The sequence below is a fragment of the Pseudophryne corroboree genome, chromosome 1, assembly GCF_028390025.1.
Source record: "Pseudophryne corroboree isolate aPseCor3 chromosome 1, aPseCor3.hap2, whole genome shotgun sequence".
Lineage (NCBI taxonomy): Eukaryota > Metazoa > Chordata > Amphibia > Anura > Myobatrachidae > Pseudophryne > Pseudophryne corroboree.
The window spans coordinates 766461793-766483477 of NC_086444.1; the positions used below are offsets into that span (position 1 = coordinate 766461793).

General features: G+C 48.9%; 1 protein-coding gene across 2 annotated transcripts in view; it reads left to right on the forward strand.

The window, feature by feature from the left end:
• The window catches only part of SMARCAD1 (SWI/SNF-related, matrix-associated actin-dependent regulator of chromatin, subfamily a, containing DEAD/H box 1), a 337899-nt gene that overhangs the window by 209098 nt on the left and 107116 nt on the right, over positions 1-21685 (forward strand). For both annotated transcript variants that reach the window (XM_063917359.1, XM_063917366.1), the window contains exons 11-12: positions 374-464; positions 21399-21498. In XM_063917359.1, the coding sequence (XP_063773429.1) occupies positions 374-464; positions 21399-21498 (191 nt within the window). The remainder of the gene's footprint in view (positions 1-373; positions 465-21398; positions 21499-21685) is intronic.

The following is a 21685-nucleotide window of genomic DNA, read 5'->3' on the forward strand; positions in this document are numbered from 1 at the left end:
CCGTCGCTTGTGCATGCAGGCCAATATGGACGATCTCGTCCATATTTGCCTGCACTTCTATGGAGCTGGGTGACGGGGGGAGTGAAGAAACTTCATTCCCCCATCACTGCCGCCCCCTTCTCCCCCGTCGGCCGTATCCGCCGTCAGGCAGCTCGGTGGCGGATCGCGCAATGTGTAGGGCCCTTAAGCCCAGAACACCCAAGACTCTAGTCCACTAACCCGTTAGAAGGCCCAAGGTCTGTCTAAAACACTGTCCAATTTAAAATACAAATATTTCCAGACTATTTCTGTTTTGCTAGGAAGATGTAAAATCCCCTTTTCAAATGGTTTATAGTTTTTGACAATATTGCTTTTAATACTTTCTATTTTACAGCCTGGTGCTCAAACCTTACCAGAAGATTGGCTTAAATTGGTTAGCTCTGTTGCACAAACATAATGTCAGTGGGATTTTGGCAGATGAGATGGTGAGTGGTGATGCTTTGAGTATGTGCAAGTGGTGATGTGCTGTGGGGACTGTCTTTGTGTTTTGCACTTTAATTGCTAACAAAGTATTTAGCAGTTGAAAAAGTAAACAACCAACAGGATACGTTTATGTGACAAACGGTCAGGAGACCGCTGGTCACAATGCCGACGTCAGGATCCCGGCATCTGAAAATCCCACTGGTTGGCATGCCGACCACCAGAGACTATTCCCACTTATGGGTGTCCACGACACTCATAGAGTGGGACTAGAACCTGTGGCGAGCCACTGAGTCCGCAAGGGACTTCGTGCACTTGCCACCGGTGGTCACACTTACCCAACCCCAACCAACAGGTGTAGTAACTTAATTTCTCTAACGTCCTAGTGGATGCTGGGGACTCCGTAAGGACCATGGGAAATAGACGGGCTCCGCAGGAGACTGGGCACTCTAAGAAAGAATTAGGACTACTGGTGTGCACTGGCTCCTCCCTCTATGCCCCTCCTCCAGACCTCAGTTAGAATCTGTGCCCGGACGGAGCTGGGTGCATTTTAGTGAGCTCTCCTGAGCTTGCTAATAAGAAAGTATTTTAGTTAGGTTTTTTATTTTCAGAGAGCTTCTGCTGGCAACAGACTCTCTGCTACGTGGGACTGAGGGGAGAGAAGCAAACCTACTAACTGCGGCTAGGTTGCGCTTCTTAGGCTACTGGACACCATTAGCTCCAGAGGGATCGAACACAGGAACTAAACCTTGGTCGTCCGTTCCCGGAGCCGCGCCGCCGTCCCCCTCGCAGAGCCAGAAGACAGAAGCCGGCGGGTGAAGCAAGAAGACGTCAAAATCGGCGGCAGAAGACTCCTGTCTTCATATGAGGTAGCGCACAGCACTGCAGCTGTGCGCCATTGCTCCCACACTAACCCACACACTCCGGTCACTGTAGGGTGCAGGGCGCAGGGGGGGCGCCCTGGGCAGCAATTGAATACCTCCTGGCAAAATAGGGCATATATACAGCTGGGCACTGTATATATGCATGAGCCCCCGCCATTATTTTTACACAAAATCGCGGGACAGAAGCCCGCCGCTGAGGGGGCGGGGCTTCTTCCTCAGCACTCACCAGCGCCATTTTCTCTCCACAGCTCCGCTGAGAGGAAGCTCCCCAGGCTCTCCCCTGCAGACTCACGGTAGAAAGAGGGTATAAAGAGAGGGGGGGGCACATAAATTTAGCGCAATAATCACAAATACAGCAGCTACTGGGTAAACACTAAGTTACTGTGTAATTCCTGGGTTATATAGCGCTGGGGTGTGTGCTGGCATACTCTCTCTCTGTCTCTCCAAAAGGCCTTGTGGGGGTCCTGTCCTCAAATAGAGCATCCCCTGTGTGTGTGGTGTGTCGGTGCGATTGTGTCGACATGTTTGACGAGGAAGGCTATGTGGAGGCAGAGCAGGTGCAGATGAATGAGGTGTCTCCGCCGACACCTGACTGGATGGATATGTGGAAGGTGTTTAATGATAATGTAACCTCCTTGCATAAAAGGTTGGATAAAGCTGAAGCCTTGGGACAGTCGGGGTCTCAACCCATGCCTGATCCTACAGCGCAGAGGCCGTCAGGGTCTCAGAAGCGCCCACTATCCCAAATTGTTGACACAGATATCGACACGGATCTGACTCCAGTGTCGATGGCGACGATGCAAAATTGCAGCCTAAAATGGCTAAAGCCATACACTACATGATTATGGCAATGAAGGATGTATTGCATATATCAGAGGAAAACCCTGTCCCTGACAAGAGGGTTTATATGTTTGGGGAGAAAAAGCAAGAGGTGACTTTTCCCCCTTCACATGAGTTAAATGAGTTATGTGAAAAAGCGTGGGATTCTCCTGATAGGAAAGTGCTGATTTCCAAAAAGTTACTTATGGCGTACCCTTTCCCGCCAACGGACAGGATGCGCTGGGAATCCTCCCCTAGGGTAGACAAAGCTTTGACACGCTTATCTAAGAAGGTGGCCCTGCCGTCACAGGATACGACCTCCCTAAAGGATCCTGCGGATAGGAAGCAGGAAGGTATCCTGAAGTCTGTTTATACACATTCAGGTACTCTACTGAGGCCGGCAATTGCGTCGGCCTGGATGTGTAGTGCTGTAGCAGCATGGACAGATACTCTGTCTGAGGAACTGGATACCTTGGACAAGGATACTATTTTACTGACCATGGGGCATATAAAAGATGCTGTCCTATATATGAGGGATGCCCAGAGGGACATTTGCCTACTGGGCTCTAGAATAAATGCAATGTCGATTTCTGCCAGAAGGGTCCTGTGGACTCTGTAATGGACAGGTGATGCCGACTCTAAAAAGCACATGGAGGTTTTACCTTATAAGGGTGAGGAATTGTTTGGGGACGGTCTCTCGGACCTAGTTTCCACAGCTACGGCTGGGAAGTCAAATTTTTTTGCCATATATTCCCTCACAGCCTAAGAAAGCACCGTATTACCAAATGCAGTCCTTTCGATCACAAAAAGGCAAGAAAGTCAGAGGTGCATCCTTTCTTGCCAGAGGCAGGGGTAGAGGAAAGAAGCTGCACAATACAGCTAGTTCCCAGGAACAGAAGTCCTCCCCGGCTTCCACTAAATCCACCGCATGACGCTGGGGCTCCACAGGTGGAGCCGGGAGCGGTGGGGGCGCGTCTCTGAAATTTCAGCCACCAGGGGGTTCGCTCACAGGTGGATCCCTGGGCTATACAGATTGTGTCTCAGGGATACAAGCTAAAATTCGAAGTGATGCCCCCTCACTGTTACCTCAAATCGGCCCTGCCAGCTTCCCCCATAGAAAGGGAGGTAGTGTTAGCGGCAATTCACAAATTATATCTCCAGCAGGTGGTGGTAAAGGTTCCCCTCCTTCAACAGGGAAGGGGTTACTATTCTACAATGTTTGTGGTACCGAAACCGGACGGTTCGGTCAGACCCATATTGAATTTAAAGTCCCTGAACATTTACCTGAAAAGGTTCAAGTTCAAGATGGAATCGCTCAGAGCGGTCATTGCAAGCCTGGAAGAGGGGGATTTTATGGTGTCTCTGGACATAAAGGATGCTTACCTGCATGTCCCCATTTATCCACCTCATCAGGAGTACCTCAGATTTGGGGTACAGGACTGTCATTACCAATTCCAGACGTTGCCGTTTGGTCTGTCCACGGCACCGAGAATATTTACCAAGGTAATGGCGGAAATGATGGTGCTCCTTCGAAAGCAAGGAGTCACAATTATCCCATACTTGAACGATCTCCTCATAAAGGCGAGGTCCAGAGAGCAGTTGCTGATCAGCGTAGCACACTCTCAGGAAGTGTTGCAACAGCACAGCTGGATTCTGAATATTCCAAAGTCGCAGCTGATTCCTACGACGCGTCTGCCCTTCCTGGGCATGATTCTGGACACGGACCAGAAGAAGGTGTTTCTCCCAGCGGAGAAGGCTCGTGACTCTGGTCAGAGACCTCTTAAAACCAAAACAGGTGTCAGTGCATCACTGCACGTGAGTCCTGGGAAAGATGGTGGCGTCATACGAAGCCATTCCCTTCGGCAGGTTCCATGTGAGGACCTTTTAGTGGGATCTGTTGGACAAGTGGTCCGGATCGCATTTTCAGATGCATCGGCTGATCACCCTATCCCCCAGGGCCAGGGTGTCTCTTCTGTGGTGGCTGCAGAGTGCTCACCTTCTAGAGGGCCGCAGGTTCGGCATACTGGACTGGGTCCTGGTGACCACGGATGCAAGCCTCCGAGGATGGGGGGCAGTCACTCAGGGAAAAAACTTCCATGGGCTGTGGTCAAGTCAGGAGGCTTGTCTGCACATCAATATCCTGGAACTAAGGGCCGTATACAACGCCCTGAGTCAAGCGGAGCCTCTGCTTCGCAACCAACCGGTGCTGATTCAGTCAGACAACGTCACCGCAGTGGCTCATGTAAACCGCCAGGGCGGCACAAGAAGCAGGGTGGCGATGGCGGAAGCCACCAGAATTCTTCGTTGGGCGGAGAATCGCGTGCAAGCACTGTCAGCAGTGTTCATTCCGGGAGTGGACAACTGGGAAGCAGACTTCCTCAGCAGACACGACCTCCACCCGGGAGAGTGGGGACTTCATCAAGAAGTCTTCACACAGATTACAAATCAATGGGAACTGCCACAGGTGGACATGATGGCATCCCGCCTCAACAAAAAGCTACAAAGGTATTGCGCCAGGTCAAGAGACCCTCAGGCGATAGCTGTGGACGCACTAGTAACACCGTGGGTGTTCCAGTCGGTCTATGTGTTTCCTCCTCTTCCTCTCATTCCCAAGGTGCTGAGAATTGTAAGAAAAAGAGGAGTGAGAACAATACTCATTGTTCCAGATTGGCCAAGAAGGACTTCGTACCCGGAACTGCAAGAAATGCTCACAGAGGACCCATGGCCTCTGCCTCTCAGACAGGATCTGTTGCAACAGGGGCCCTGTCTGTTCCAAGACTTACCGCGGCTGCGTTTGACGGCATGGCGGTTGAACGCCGGATCCTAGCGGAAAAAGGCATTCCGGATGAAGTTATTCCTACGCTAATAAAGGCTAGGAAGGACGTGACAGCAAAACATTATCACCGCATATGGCGGAAATATGTTGCTTGGTGTGAGGCCAGGAAGGCCCCTACAGAGGAATTCCAGCTAGGCCGGTTCCTGCACTTCCTACGGTCAGGAGTGACAATGGGCTTAAAATTAGGGTCCATAAAGGTCCAGATTTCGGCCCTATCCATTTTCTTTCAAAAGGAACTGGCTTCGCTTCCTGAGGTTCAGACGTTTGTTAAGGGAGTGCTGCATATTCAGCCCCCTTTTGTGCCACCAGTGGCACCTTGGGATCTTAACGTGGTGTTGAGTTTCCAGAAATCTCACTGGTTTGAGCCACTTAAGACCGTGGAGCTAAAGTATCTCACGTGGAAAGTGGTCATGCTTTTGGCCTTAGCTTCGGCTAGGCGTGTGTCAGAATTGGCGGCTTTGTCATGTAAAAGCCCCTATCTGGTTTTCCATATGGACAGGGCAGAATTATGGACTCGTCCGCAATTTCTGCCGAAGGTGGTGTCATCTTTTCATTTGAACCAACCTATTGTGGTGCCTGCGGCTACTCGTGACTTGGAGGATTCCAAGTTACTTGATGTAGTCAGGGCTTTGAATATTTATGTAGCCAGAACGGCTGGAGTCAGGAAAACTGACTCGGTGTTTATCCTGTATGCATCCAACAAGCTGGGTGCTTCTGCTTCAAAGCAAACTATTGCTCGCTGGATCTGTAACACGATTCAGCAGGCTCATTCTGCGGCTGGATTGCCGCATCCAAAATCAGTAAAAGCCCATTCCACAAGGAAGGTGGGCTCTTCTTGGGCGGCTGCCCGAGGGGTCTCGGCATTACAGCTTTGCCGTGCAGCTACTTGGTCGGGTTCAAACACTTTTGCAAAATTCTACAAGTTTGATACACTGGCTGAGGAGGACCTTGTGTTTGCCCATTCGGTGCTGCAGAGTCATCTGCACTCTCCCGCCCGTTTGGGAGTATAATCCCCATGGTCCTTACGGAGTCCCCAGCATCCACTAGGACGTTAGAGAAAATAAGATTTTACTCACCGGTAAATCTATTTCTCGTAGTCCGTAGTGGATGCTGGGCGCCCGTCCCAAGTGCGGACTTTTTATGCAATACGTGTATATAGTTATTGCTTATTAAAGGGTTATGTAATGTTGGCATCCATTGTTTGATGCTCTGTTGTTGTTCATACTGTTAACTGGGTATGTTATCACAAGTTATACGGTGTGGCTGGTATGAGTCTTACCCTGGATTCCAAAATCCTTTCCTTGTAATGTCCGCTCTTCCGGGCACAGTTTCCTTAACTGAGGTCTGGAGGAGGGGCATAGAGGGAGGAGCCAGTGCACACCAGTAGTACTAATTTTTTCTTAGAGTGCCCAGTCTCCTGCGGAGCCCGTCTATTCCCCATGGTCCTTACGGAGTCCCCAGCATCCACTACGGACTACGAGAAATAGATTTACCGGTGAGTAAAATCTTATTATTTTTGGTTAAATTATGTATTTATTTTTTCATCTGTTCCCCTTCAGAAAGTGTTTTTTTGTACAGTATGACTGGAGATATGTAGTACTTTGTAGAGTTGGGAAGTAATTGGTTTTGTCATGCAGCAGTTGCTTACTACAGCAGCCTTTTAAATCCTGTAGTAGTGTATTTCATATGTGGTCATTTGGGTCTGCTAAAAGTACATGTTTTACATAGCCTATATGAAACATAGGACAAATTTACTTGTGGAATGTTTTTCTTTTTTGTTTCTTTTTTGTGAAAAGACCAAGCAAACGTTCAGTCAACCATCCCTAATAACTTGTTTTGAGAAACACTGCTCTGTACTACGTTCTTAAGGTGCATACACACAGTGTGATTCTGGCTAAGGGCCGATATTGACTAGGAACTGCCCGGAGGCATGAACCTCCGATCTAGTCAGTATCAACCCTGCCTGCACACACTATATTTCCTTGCGTTGCCGATCCCGAGGGACTGCGCATCGGCATTGCAAGTGCATACACATGATGCGATTTGTGCTAACTTTTCTTACATTTTTGAGTACATAGTCAAGATCGTAAGAACAAATCGCACCGTGGGGTATACTTATTAAATTCGTATTTGTACCGATTTGGAGTGAGATTCATCACGAATGACATCGAATGTGTAAATTTGCAACTTTTTGAATTTATTACGCCTCATTTACTAAGCTGCCGTATTTTTCATTTTCGTGTTTTCCGATGTCTGTCATTCGTAATTTTTGGCAGTGTTTTACGGGAGTGAATAGTAAAACACTGCCAACATTACAACAATGAAACTCGGCCGGATCTGTGAGATCCGTGCAGGGTTTCATTGTGCATCTTTAAAAAAATTTAAAATAGTGTGAAAGTTGAGGAAAAAAAATGCGTGGGGTCCCCCCTCCTAAGCAAAACCAGCCTCTGGCTCTTTCAGCCGGTCCTGGTTGACAAAATATGGGGGGAAAAATGACAGGGGTTCCCCCATATTTCATATTTCATAAACTAGCACCGGGCTCTGCGCCTGGTCCTGGTTCCAAAAATACGGGGGACAAAAAGCGTAGGTGTCCCCCATATTTTTGAAACCAGCACTGGGCTCCACTAGCCAGGTACATAATGCCACAGCCGGGGGACACTTTTATACTGGTCCCGGCGGCCCTGGCATTACATACCCAACTAGTCACCCCTGGCCAGGGTACCCTGGAGGAGTAGGAACCCCTTAAATCAATGGGTCCACCCCTCCAGCCACCCAAGGGCCAGGGGTGAAGCCCGAGGCTGTCCCCCCCTTCCAAGGGCGGCGGATGGGGGGCTGATAGCCTTTAGAAAAAATTGTGAATATTGTTTTTAGTAGCAGTCCTACAAGTCCCAGCAAGCCTCCCCCGCAAGCTGGTACTTGGAGAACCACAAGTACCAGCATGCGGAGGAAAACCGGGCCCGCTGGTACCTGTAGTACTACTACTAAAAAAAATACCCCACAAGACACACACACCGTGATAGTATAAGTTTAATACATACATGCACACCTCCAAACATACATACTTACCTATGTTCCCACGAGGCTCGGTCCTCTTGTCCATGTAGAATCCTAGGGGTACCTGTTGAAAAAATTATACTCGCATAATCTAGGGTATCTTGTATTCTTTGTATAATCCACGTACTTGGCAAAACAAAAAAACGGAAACCCGACCACGCACTGAAAGGGGCCCCATGCTTACACATGGGACCCCTTTTCCCGACTGCCAGGACCCCCCTGTCAGCGGTTGACCGAAAGTAACCTCACCGCTGACCGCAAAGTTCCCACCATTGGATACAATGGAGCGCATAGGCGCTACATTGTATCTCTGCCGTGTGCTGCCTGACAGACACTACAGGAGCACACAGCCAATCAGGAGGGTGCCTCGACGTGGCGCTCCCTGATTGGCAGAAGGGAGCCTCTTTGACAGGAGTCAGGGGGGGTCCTGGCAGTCGGGGAAAGGGGTCCCATGTGTAAGCATGGTGCCCCTTTCAGTGCGTGGTCGGGTTTCCGTTTTTTTGTTTTGCCAAGTACGTGGATTAAAATAAGAATTTACTTACCGATAATTCTATTTCTCTATCGTCCTAAGTGGATGCTGGGGTTCCTGAAAGGACCATGGGGAATAGCGGCTCCGCAGGAGACAGGGCACAAAAGTAAAGCTTTTACAGGTCAGGTGGTGTGTACTGGCTCCTCCCCCTATGACCCTCCTCCAGACTCCAGTTAGATTTTTGTGCCCGGCCGAGAAGGGTGCAATTCTAGGTGGCTCTCATAAAGAGCTGCTTAGAGAGTTTAGCTTAGGTTTTTTATTTTACAGTGATTCCTGCTGGCAACAGGATCACTGCAACGAGGGACAGAGGGGAGAAGAAGTGAACTCACCTGCGTGCAGGATGGATTGGCTTCTTGGCTACTGGACATGAAGCTCCAGAGGGACGATCACAGGTACAGCCTGGATGGTCACCGGAGCCACGCCGCCGGCCCCCTCACAGATGCTGAAGCAAGAAGAGGTCCAGAATCGGCGGCTGAAGACTCCTGCAGTCTTCTTAAGGTAGCGCACAGCACTGCAGCTGTGCGCCATTTTCCTCTCAGCACACTTCACACGGCAGTCACTGAGGGTGCAGGGCGCTGGGGGGGGGCGCCCTGGGAGGCAAATGAAAACCTTTAAAAAGGCTAAAAATACCTCACATATAGCCCCAGAGGCTATATGGAGATATTTACCCCTGCCTAAATGTACTAAATAGCGGGAGACGAGCCCGCCGAAAAAGGGGCGGGGCCTATCTCCTCAGCACACGGCGCCATTTTCTGTCACAGCTCCGCTGGTCAGGAAGGCTCCCAGGTCTCTCCCCTGCACTGCACTACAGAAACAGGGTATAACAGAGAGGGGGGGCAGAATAAATGGCAATATATTAATATAAAAGCAGCTATAAGGGAGCACTTAATCATAAGGCTATCCCTGTCATATATAGCGCTTTTTGGTGTGTGCTGGCAGACTCTCCCTCTGTCTCCCCAAAGGGCTAGTGGGTCCTGTCTTCGTATAGAGCATTCCCTGTGTGTCTGCTGTGTGTCGGTACGTGTGTGTCGACATGTATGAGGACGTTATTGGTGTGGAGGCGGAGCAATTGCCAAATATGAGGATGTCACCTCCTAGGGGGTCGACACCAGAATGGATGCCTTTATTTGTGGAATTACGGGATAGCGTCAACTCGCTTAAGCAGTCGTTTGCCGACATGAGGCGGCCGGACACTCAATTAGTGTCTGTCCAGGCGCCTCAAACACCGTCAGGGGCTGTAAAACGTCCCTTGCCTCAGTCGGTCGACACAGACCCAGACACAGGCACTGATTCCGGTGGTGAAGGTGACGAATCAACCGTATTTTCCAGTAGGGCCACACGTTATATGATTTTGGCAATAAAGGAGATGTTACATTTAGCTGATACTACAGGTACCACTAAACAGGGTATTATGTGGGGTGTGAAAAAACTACCAGTAGTTTTTACCGAATCAGAAGAATTAAATGACGTGTGTGATGAAGCGTGGGGTGCCCCGATAAAAAACTGCTAATTTCAAAGAAGTTATTGGCTTTATACCCTTTCCCGCCAGAGGTTAGGGAGCGCTGGGAAACACCTCCTAGGGTGGACAAAGCGCTAACACGCTTATCAAAACAAGTGGCGTTACCCTCTCCTGAGACGGACGCACTTAAAGATCCATCAGATAGGAGGATGGAAAATATCCAAAAAGGTATATACACACATGCAGGTGTTATACTACGACCAGCTATTGCGACTGCCTGGATGTGCAGTGCTGGGGTAGTTTGGTCAGAGTCCCTGATCGAAAATATTGATACCCTGGACAGGGACAATATTTTACTGTCGTTAGAACAAATAAAGGATGCATTTCTTTATATGCGTGATGCACAGAGAGATATCTGCACACTGGCATCACGGGTAAGTGCTATGTCCATTTCGGCCAGAAGAGCTTTATGGACACGACAGTGGACAGGCGATGCGTAGAGGAGTTATTTGAGGTCGGTCTATCGGATTTGGTGGCCACGGCTACGGCCGGGAAATCCACCTTTCTACCTCAAGTCACTCCCCAACAGAAAAAGGCACCGACCTTTCAACCGCAGCCCTTTCGTTCCTTTAAAAATAAGAGAGCAAAGGGCTATTCATATCTGCCACGAGTCAGAGGACGAGGGAAGAGACAGCAACAGGCAGCTCCTTCCCAGGAACAGAAGCCCTCCCCGGCTTCTACAAAAGCCTCAGCATGACGCTGGGGCTTCGCAAGCGGACTCGGGGGCGGTAGGCGGTCGTCTCAAAAATTACAGCGCGCAGTGGGCTCACTCGCAGGTAAATCCCTGGATCCTGCAGATAATATCTCAGGGGTACAGGTTGAAATTAGAGACAGAGCCACCTCGCCGTTTCCTGAAGTCTGCTTTACCAACGTCCCCCTCAGAAAGGGAGACGGTTTTGGAAGCCATTCACAAGCTGTATTCTCAGCAGGTGATAGTCAAGGTACCTCTTCTACAACAAGGGAAGGGGTATTATTCCACTCTATTTGTGGTACCGAAGCCGGATGGCTCGGTAAGGCCTATTCTAAATCTGAAGTCCTTGAACCTATACATAAAGAAGTTCAAGTTCAAGATGGAGTCACTCAGAGCAGTGATAGCGAACCTGGAAGAAGGGGACTTTATGGTATCCTTGGACATCAAGGATGCGTATCTCCACGTTCCAATTACCCCTCACACCAGGGGTACCTCAGGTTCGTTGTACAAAACTGTCACTATCAGTTTCAGACGCTGCCGTTTGGTTTGTCCACGGCACCTCGGGTCTTTACAAATGTAATGGCCGAGATAATATTTCTTCTTCGAAGAAAAGGCGTATTAATTATCCCATACTTGGACGATCTCCTAATAAGGGCAAGGTCCAGAGAACAGCTAGAGATGGGTTTAGCACTATCTCAAGAGGTGCTAAAGCAGCACGGATGGATTCTGAATATTCCAAAATCCCAATTAATGCCGACAACTCGTCTGCTGTTCCTGGGGATGATTCTGGACACAGTTCAGAAAAAGGTTTTTCTTCCCGAAGAAAAAGCCAAGGAGTTATCTGACCTGGTCAGGAACCTCCTAAAACCAGGAAAGGTGTCTGTACATCAATGCACAAGAGTCCTGGGAAAAAATGGTAGCTTCTTACGAAGCAATCCCTTTCGGCAGATTCCATGCAAAGGGATCTGTTGGACAAATGGTCAGGGTCGCATCTTCAGATGCACCTGCGGATAACCCTGTCGCCGAGGACAAGGGTATCCCTTCTGTGGTGGTTGCAGGAGGCTCATCTATTGGAGGGCCGCAGATTCGGCATGCAGGATTGGATCCTGGTGACCACGGATGCCAGCCTGAGAGGCTGGGGAGCAGTCACACAGGGAAGAAATTTCCAGGGAGTGTGGTCGAGCCTGAAAAAGTCTCTTCACATAAGCATTCTGGAACTAAGAGCAATCTACAATGCTCTAAGCCAGGCGGAACCTCTGCTTCAAGGAAGACCGGTGTTGATCCAGTCGGACAACATCACGGCAGTCGCCCATGTAAACAGACAGGGCGGCACAAGAAGCAGGAGGGCAATGGCAGAAGCTGCCAGGATCCTTCGCTGGGCGGAGAATCACGTGATAGCACTGTCAGCAGTATTCATCCCGGGCGTGGACAACTGGGAAGCAGACTTCCTCAGCAGACACGACCTTCACCCGGGAGAGTGGGGACTTCATCCAGAAGTTTTTCACATGCTATTAAACCGTTGGGTAAAACCAATGGTGGACATGATGGCGTCTCGCCTCAACAAAACACTGGACAGGTATTGCGCCAGGTCAAGAGATCCGCAGGCAATAGCTGTGGACGCGCTGGTAACACCTTGGGTGTACCAGTCGGTATATGTGTTTCCTCCTCTGCCTCTCATACCAAAGGTATTGAGGATTATACGGCAAAGAGGAGTAAGACTAGTGGCTCCGGATTGGCCAAGAAGGACTTGGTACCCGGAACTTCAAGAGATGGTCACGGACGATCCGTGGCCTCTACTTCTGAGAAGGGACCTGCTTCAGCAGGGTCCTTGTCTTTTTCAAGACTTACCGCGGCTGCGTTTGACGGCATGGCGTTGAATGCCAGATCCTAAAAGGAAAAGGCATTCCAGAAGAAGTCATTCCTACCTTGATAAAGGCAAGGAAGGAAGTCACCGCGAAGCATTATCGCCGTATTTGGCGAAAATATGTTGCGTGGTGCGAGCAGCGGAGTGCTCCGATGGAGGAATTTCAACTGGGTCGTTTTCCTACATTTCCTGCAATCAGGATTGTCTATGGGTCTCAAATTGGGATCTATTAAGGTTCAAATTTCGGCCCTATCAATATTCTTCCACAAAGAATTGGCCTCAGTCCCTGAGGTCCAGATTTTTATCAAAGGAGTACTGCATATACAGCCTCCTGTGGTGCCTAAGGTGGCACCGTGGGATCTAAATGTAGTTTTAGATTTCCTCAAATCCAATTGGTTTGAACCACTAAAGAATGTGGATTTGAAATATCTCACATGGAAAGTGACTATGTTACTGGCCCTGGCTTCGGCCGGGAGAGTATCTGAACTGGCGGCTTTGTCTTATAAAAGCCCTTATATAATTTTCCATTCGACATAGGGCAGAGCTGCGGACGCGTCCGCATTTTCTCCCTAAGGTGGTATCAGCGTTTCACCTGAACCAGCCTATTGTAGTGCCTGCGGCTACAGACGACTTGAAGGACTCCAAGTTGTTGGACGTTGTCAGAGCCTTAAAAATATACATTTAAAGGACGGCTGGAGTCAGAAAATCTGACTCGCTGTTTATACTGTATGCACCCAACAAGTTGGGTGCACCTGCTTCTAAGCAGTCGATTGCTCGTTGGTTTTGTAACAAAATTCAACTTGTACATTCTGTGGCAGGCCTGCCACAGCCTAAATCTGTTAAGGCCCATTCCGCAAGGAAGGTGGGCTCATCTTGGGCGGCTGCCCGAGGGGTCTCGGCATTACAACTCTGCCGAGCAGCTACGTGGTCAGGGGAGAACACGTTTGTAAATTTTTACAAATTTGATACCCTGGCAAAGGAGGACCTGGAGTTCTCTCATTCGGTGCTGCAGAGTCATCCGCACTCTCCCGCCCGTTTGGGAGCTTTGGTATAATCCCCATGGTCCTTTCAGGAACCCCAGCATCCACTTAGGACGATAGAGAAAATAAGAATTTACTTACCGATAATTCTATTTCTCGGAGTCCGTAGTGGATGCTGGGCGCCCATCCCAAGTGCGGATTATCTGCAATACTTGTACATAGTTATTGTTAACTAATTCGGGTTATTGTTTAGGAAGCCATCTTTCAGAGGCTCCTCTGTTATCATACTGTTAACTGGGTTTAGATCACAAGTTGTACGGTGTGATTGGTGTGGCTGGTATGAGTCTTACCCGGGATTCAAAATCCTCCCTTATTGTGTACGCTCGTCCGGGCACAGTACCTAACTGGAGTCTGGAGGAGGGTCATAGGGGGAGGAGCCAGTACACACCACCTGACCTGTAAAAGCTTTACTTTTGTGCCCTGTCTCCTGCGGAGCCGCTATTCCCCATGGTCCTTTCAGGAACCCCAGCATCCACTACGGACTCCGAGAAATAGAATTATCGGTAAGTAAATTCTTATTTTCTCATAGTCCGTAGTGGATGCTGGGGACTCCGAAAGGACCATGGGGAATAGCGGCTCCGCAGGAGACTGGGCACAAAAGTAAAAGCTTTAGGACTACCTGGTGTGCACTGGCTCCTCCCCCTATGACCCTCCTCCAAGCCTCAGTTAGGATACTGTGCCCGGACGAGCGTACACAATAAGGAAGGATTTTGAATCCCGGGTAAGACTCATACCAGCCACACCAATCACACCGTACAACTTGTGATTTGAACCCAGTTAACAGCATGATAACAGAGGAGCCTCTGAAAAGATGGCTCACAACAATAATAACCCGATTTTTGTAACAATAACTATGTACAAGTATTGCAGACAATCCGCACTTGGGATGGGCGCCCAGCATCCACTACGGACTATGAGAAATAGAATTATAGGTAAGTAAATTCTTATTTTCTCTAACGTCCTAGTGGATGCTGGGGACTCCGAAAGGACCATGGGGATTATACCAAAGCTCCCAAACGGGCGGGAGAGTGCGGATGACTCTGCAGCACCGAATGAGAGAACTCCAGGTCCTCCTCAGCCAGGGTATCAAATTTGTAGAATTTTGCAAACGTATTTGCCCCTGACCAAGTAGCTGCTCGGCAAAGTTGTAAAGCCGAGACCCCTCGGGCAGCCGCCCAAGATGAGCCCACTTTCCGTGTGGAATGGGCTTTTACAGATTTTGGCTGTGGCAGGCCTGCCACAGAATGTGCAAGCTGAATTGTACTACAAATCCAACGAGCAATCGTCTGCTTAGAAGCAGGGGCACCCAGCTTGTTGGGTGCATACAGGATAAACAGCGAGTCAGATTTTCTGACTCCAGCCGTCCTGGAAACATATATTTTCAGGGCCCTGACTACGTCCAGCAACTTGGAATCCTCCAAGTCCCTAGTAGCCGCAGGCACCACAATAGGCTGGTTTAAGTGAAATGCTGAAACCACCTTAGGGAGAAATTGAGGACGAGTCCTCAATTCTGCCCTGTCCGTATGAAAAATTAGGTAAGGGCTTTTATAGGATAAAGCCGCCAATTCTGATACACGCCTGGCTGAAGCCAGTGCTAACAGCATTACCACTTTCCATGTAAGATATTTTAAGTCCACAGTGGTGAGTGGTTCAAACCACTGTGATTTTAGGAATCCCAAAACTACATTGAGATCCCAAGGTGCCACTGGAGGCACAAAAGGAGGCTGTATATGCAGTACCCCCTTGACAAACGTCTGAACTTCAGGAACTGAAGCTAGTTCTTTTTGGAAGAATATTCACAGGGCCGAAATTTGAACCTTAATGGACCCTAATTTGAGGCCCATAGACAGTCCTGTTCGCAGGAAATGCAGGAATCGACCCAGTTGAAATTCCTCTGTAGGGGCCTTCCTGGCCTCACACCACGCAACATATTTACGCCAAATACGGTGATAATGTTGCACAGTTACATCCTTCCTGGCTTTGATCAGGGTAGGGATAACTTCATCCGGAATGCCTTTTTCCTTCAGGATCCGGCGTTCAACCGCCATGCCGTCAAACGCAGCCGCGGTAAGTCTTGGAACAGACATGGTCCCTGCTGGAGCAGGTCCTTTCTTAGAGGTAGAGGCCACGGGTCTTCCGTGAGCATCTCTTGAATTTCCGGGTACGAAGTCCTTCTTTGCCAATCCGGAGCCACGAGTATAGTCTTTACACCTCTCCTTCTTATGTTTCTCAGTACCTTGGGTATGAGAGGCAGAGGAGGGAACACATATACTGACTGGTACACCCACGGTGTTACCAGAGCGTCCACAGCTATTGCCTGAGGGTCCCTTGACCTGGCGCAATATCTGTCCAGTTTTTTGTTGAGGCGGGACGCCATCATGTCCACCTTTGGTTTTTCCCAACGGTTCACAATCATGTGGAAGACTTCTGGGTGAAGTCCCCACTCCCCCGGGTGAAGATCGTGTCTGCTGATTAAGTCTGCTTCCCAGTTGTCCACTCCCGGAATGAACACTGCTGACAGTGCTATCACATGATTTTCCGCCCAGCGAAGAATCCTTGCAACTTCCGTCATTGCCCTCCTGCTTCTTGTGCTGCCCTGTCTGTTTACGTGGGCGACTGCCGTGATGTTGTCCGACTGGATCAACACCGGCTGACCCTGAAGCAGAGGCCTTGCCTGACTTAGGGCATTGTAAATGGCCCTTAGTTCCAGGATATTTATGTGAAGTGACGTTTCCATGCTTGACCACAAGCCCTGGAAATTTTTTCCCTGTGTGACTGCTCCCCAGCCTCTCAGGCTGGCATCCGTGGTCACCAGGACCCAATCCTGAATGCCGAATCTGCGGCCCTCTAGGAGATGAGCACTCTGTAACCACCACAGGAGAGACACCCTTGTTCTTGGAGACAGGGTTATCCGCTGATGCATTTGAAGATGCGATCCGGACCATTTGTCCAGCAGATCCCACTGAAAAGTTCTTGCGTGGAATCTGCCGAATGGAATCGCTTCGTAAGAAGCCACCATCTTTCCCAGGACCCTTGTGCATTGATGCACTGACACTTGGCCTGGTCTTAGGAGGTTCCTGACTAGGTCGGATAACTCCCTGGCTTTCTCCTCCGGGAGAAACACCTTTTTCTGTACTGTGTCCAGAATCATCCCTAGGAACAGCAGACGTGTCGTTGGAATCAGCTGCGATTTTGGAATATTTAGAATCCATCCGTGCTGTCGTAGTACTACTTGAGATAGTGCTACTCCGACCTCTAACTGTTCTCTGGACCTTGCCCTTATCAGGAGATCGTCCAAGTAAGGGATAATTAAGACGCCTTTTCTTCGAAGAAGAATCATCATTTCGGCCATTACCTTGGTAAAGACCCGGGGTGCCGTGGACAATCCAAACGGCAGCGTCTGAAACTGATAGTGACAGTTCTGTACCACAAACCTGAGGTACCCTTGGTGAGAAGGGCAAATTGGGACATGGAGGTAAGCATCCTTGATGTCCAGAGACGCCATATAGTCCCCTTCTTCCAGGTTCGCTATCACTGCTCTGAGTGACTCCATCTTGAACTTGAACCTTTTTATGTAAGTGTTCAAGGATTTCAGATTTAAAATGGGTCTCACCGAGCCGTCCGGCTTCGGTACCACTCGGGGGGAGACGTTGGTAAAGCAGACTTCAGGAACCGGCGAGGGGGAGACGTCTCGAATTCCAATTTGTACCCCTGAGATACTACCTGCAGGATCCAGGGGTCCACTTGCGAGTGAGCCCACTGCGCGCTGAAATTCTTGAGACGGGCCCCCACCGTGCCTGAGTCCGCTTGTAAGGCCCCAGCGTCATGCTGAGGACTTGGCAGAAGCGGGGGAGGGCTTCTGTTCGTGGGAAGAGGCTGTCTGCTGCAGTCTTTTTCCCCTTCCTCTGCCCCGGGGCAGATATGAGTGGCCTTTTGCCCGCTTGCCCTTATGGGGACGAAAGGACTGAGCCTGAAAAGACGGTATCTTTTTCTGCTGAGAGGTGACCTGGGGTAAAAAGGTGGATTTCCCAGCCGTTGCCGTGGCCACCAGGTCCGATAGACCGACCCCAAATAACTCCTCCCCTTTATACGGCAATACTTCCATATGCCGTTTGGAATCCGCATCACCTGACCACTGTCGCGTCCATAACCCTCTTCTGGCAGAAATGGACATCGCACTTACTCTTGATGCCAGAGTGCAAATATCCCTCTGTGCATCTCGCATATATAGAAATGCATCCTTTAAATGCTCTATAGTCAATAATATATTGTCCCTGTCCAGGGTATCAATATTTTCAGTCAGGGAATCCGACCAAGCCACCCCAGTACTGCACATCCAGGCTGAGGCGATTGCTGGTCGCAGTATAATACCAGTATGTGTGTATATACTTTTTAGGATATTTTCCAGCTTCCTATCAGCTGGTTCCTTGAGGGCGGCCGTATCAGGAGACGGTAACGCCACTTGTTTTGATAAGCGTGTGAGCGCCTTATCTACCCTAGGGGGTGTTTCCCAACGTGCCCTAACCTCTGGCGGGAAAGGATATAATGCCAATAATTTTTTAGAAATTAGCAGTTTTTTATCGGGGGAAACCCACGCTTCATCACACACCTCATTTAATTCATCTGATTCAGGAAAAACTACGGGTAGTTTTTTCACACCCCACATAATACCCTTTTTTGTGGTACTTGTAGTATCAGAAATGTTCAAAACCTCCTTCATTGCCGTGATCATGTAACGTGTGGCCCTACTGTAAAATACGTTTGTTTCCTCACCGTCGACACTGGAATCAGTGTCAGTGTCTGTATCGACCTGAGGTAACGGGCGTTTTAGAGCCCCTGACGGTGTTTGAGACGCCTGTACAGGTATTAACTGATTTGCCGGCTGTCTCATGTCGTCAACAGTCTTTTGTAAAGTGCTGACACTATCACGTAATTCTTTCCATAAGACCATCCAGTCAGGTGTCGACTCCCTAGGGGGTGACATCACTAACACAGGCAATTGCTCCGCCTCCACACCATTTTCCTCCTCATACATGTCGACACAACGTACCGACACACAGCACACACACAGGGAATGCTCTGACAGAGGACAGGACCCCACTAGCCCTTTGGGGAGACAGAGGGAGAGTTTGCCAGCACACACCAGAGCGCTATATATATATATATAGGGATAACCTTATATAAGTGTTTTTCCCCGATATAGCTGCTGTATATATTTATCTGCCAAATTAGTGCCCCCCCTCTCTTTAAACTTTTACTCTAAGCAGCTCAGGAGAGCCCCTTAGTATGCACCCTTCTCGTTCGGGCACAAAAATCTAACTGAGGCTTGGAGGAGGGTCATAGGGGGAGGAGCCAGTGCACACCAGGTAGTCCTAAAGCTTTTACTTTTGTGCCCAGTCTCCTGCGGAGCCGCTATTCCCCATGGTCCTTTCGGAGTCCCCAGCATCCACTACGGACTATGAGAAATAGAATTATCGGTAAGTAAATTCTTATTTTAATCCACGTACTTGGCAAAACAAAAAAACGGAAACCCGACCACGCACTGAAAGGGGCCCCATGCTTACACATGGGACCCCTTTCCCCGACTGCCAGGACCCCCCCTAACTCCTGTCAAAGAGGGTCCCTTCTGCCAATCAGTGCTCCTGTAGTGTCTGTCAGGCAGCACACGGCAGAGATACAATGTAGCGCCTATGCGCTCCATTGTATCCAATGGTGGGAACTTTGCGGTCAGCGGTGAGGTTACTTTCGGTCAACCGCTGACAGGGGGGTCCTGGCAGTCGGGAAAAGGGGTCCCATGTGTAAGCATGGGGCCCCTTTCAGTGCGTGGTCGGGTTTCCGTTTTTTTGTTTTGCCAAGTACGTGGATTATACAAAGAATACAAGATACCCTAGATTATGCGAGTATAATTTTTTCAACAGGTACCCCTAGGATTCTACATGGACAAAAGGACCGAGCCTCGTGGGAACATAGGTAAGTATGTATGTTTGGAGGTGTGCATGTATGTATTAAACTTATACTATCACGGTGTGTGTGTCTTGTGGGGTATTTTTTTAGTAGTAGTATTACAGGTACCAGCGGGCCCGGTTTTCCTCCGCATGCTGGTACTTGTGGTTCTCCAAGTACCAGCTTGTGGGGAGGCTTGCTGGGACTTGTAGTACTGCTACTAAAAACCAATATTCACAATTTTTTCAAAAGGCTATCAGCCCCCCATCCGCCGCCCTTGGATGGGGGGGACAGCCTCGGGCTTCACCCCTGGCCCTTGGGTGGCTGGAGGGGGGGACCCCTTGATTTAAGGGGTTCCCACTCCACCAGGGTACCCCGGCCAGGGGTGACTAGTTGGGTATGTAATGCCAGGGCCGCCGGGACCAGTATAAAAGTGTCCCCCGGCTGTGGCATTATGTACCTGGCTAGTGGGGCCCGGTGCTGGTTTCAAAAATACGTGGGACCCCTACGCTTTTTGTCCCCCGTATTTTTGAAACCAGGAGCAGGCGCAGAGCCCGATGCTGGTTTATGAAATATGGGGGAACCCCTGACAATTTTTTCCACATATTTTGTCAACCAGTACCGGCTCAAAGAGCCCGAGGCTGGTTTTGCTTAGGAGGGGGGGACCCCACGCATTTTTTTTTTCAAAAAATTAACACTTTCCCACCCCTTCCCACTGATAAACATGCACGGATCTCACGGATCCGTGCATGCCTATCAGAACACTGTATAAAAAAGCAGGTCTATTTTAAAACTGCTTATTTTTACTTTTTGTATTTATTCACGGCAGTGTTTGGCTATTGCCGGCAGTGTTTGTGAAATACAAATTTTAGTAAATTCCCGAGTTCTATTAAATAACAGGCGTATTTGACCGATGGTGTATTCATTCGTATTTTTTTTCTTGGACTTCAAATAAAATACGAATGCCCTCATCACTGCTGAGATTTGTGCTTAGTAAATTCCCGAGATGACACTTTGAAGAAAAAACACCAAATCGGTCAAAATCGGGAGCTTAGTAAATATACCCCCGTGTGTTTACGCACTTTTAGTCACTGACAAAAAGCTTTGCCAATAGTGTATGTATGAACATAATCAGTATAGGTTAAATCTCCCATATTTGGAGTTCCCAAAACCAAAATGCACTGAAAACTGAGAGTTTTCGAGCACAGGCCTTACTTACCTGCTGTGGCGGCTTTACCGGACGGCCTTGGATACTGTCTGATGTTCATTGGGGTTGGAGCCTGCTGCTACTCTTGTTTGGCGCTTCTGACACAGAGAGAGAAGTCTTCACACGCAGAACGCCATTCGCTGCTGCCTTTCGCCCGCTTTATATCTGTAGACGATGGTGGGGTAAGTTTTACTAGTGGCCATGTTAATGTAGACATCCAGACACCGGGAGAAGTGAACTGAAAATAAAGCTTTAATCACACCACAGTAAAGGACTTTTATTCTATTTGCTCTGCCCCCTGGTGGCTTCTTACATTCTCCTGTCTCATTTATGAAAATATCCCAAAATGAGGAAAAATACGAAATTCACAATGCTCGTGTCCCAAGCATTTTGATATAGGAGACTCCACCTGTATAAAATTAGAATTTACTGCTTTCATGTGCGAGTAGAATAGTTTGAAATGATGCTTCAATTATGTTGGAGGTTTAATTCCACAGTTCATTTCCATTCATTGGCTTGGCTTATTTTTTTCTTTTCTTTTTTTTAAATACAGGGTTTAGGTAAAACTGTTCAAGCTATAGCATTCCTTGCACATCTTTACTTGAATGGAGATAGAGGCCCACATCTCGTGGTTGTTCCAGCCTCAACATTGGGTTAGTAGAAACTCCTTGTCGAAATTATCTTTGGAGAGTACCATCATGAATTTCCTTATCATGCTCGGACACAGCCAAGGGTCATTGCTGAAGTTCTTCCCGTGGTTTACTTACTTCTAAACTAGTCATTGTACTATTATGTATGTTGATAGCTTCTTACATATTCTTGTGCACATAAATAACTTGC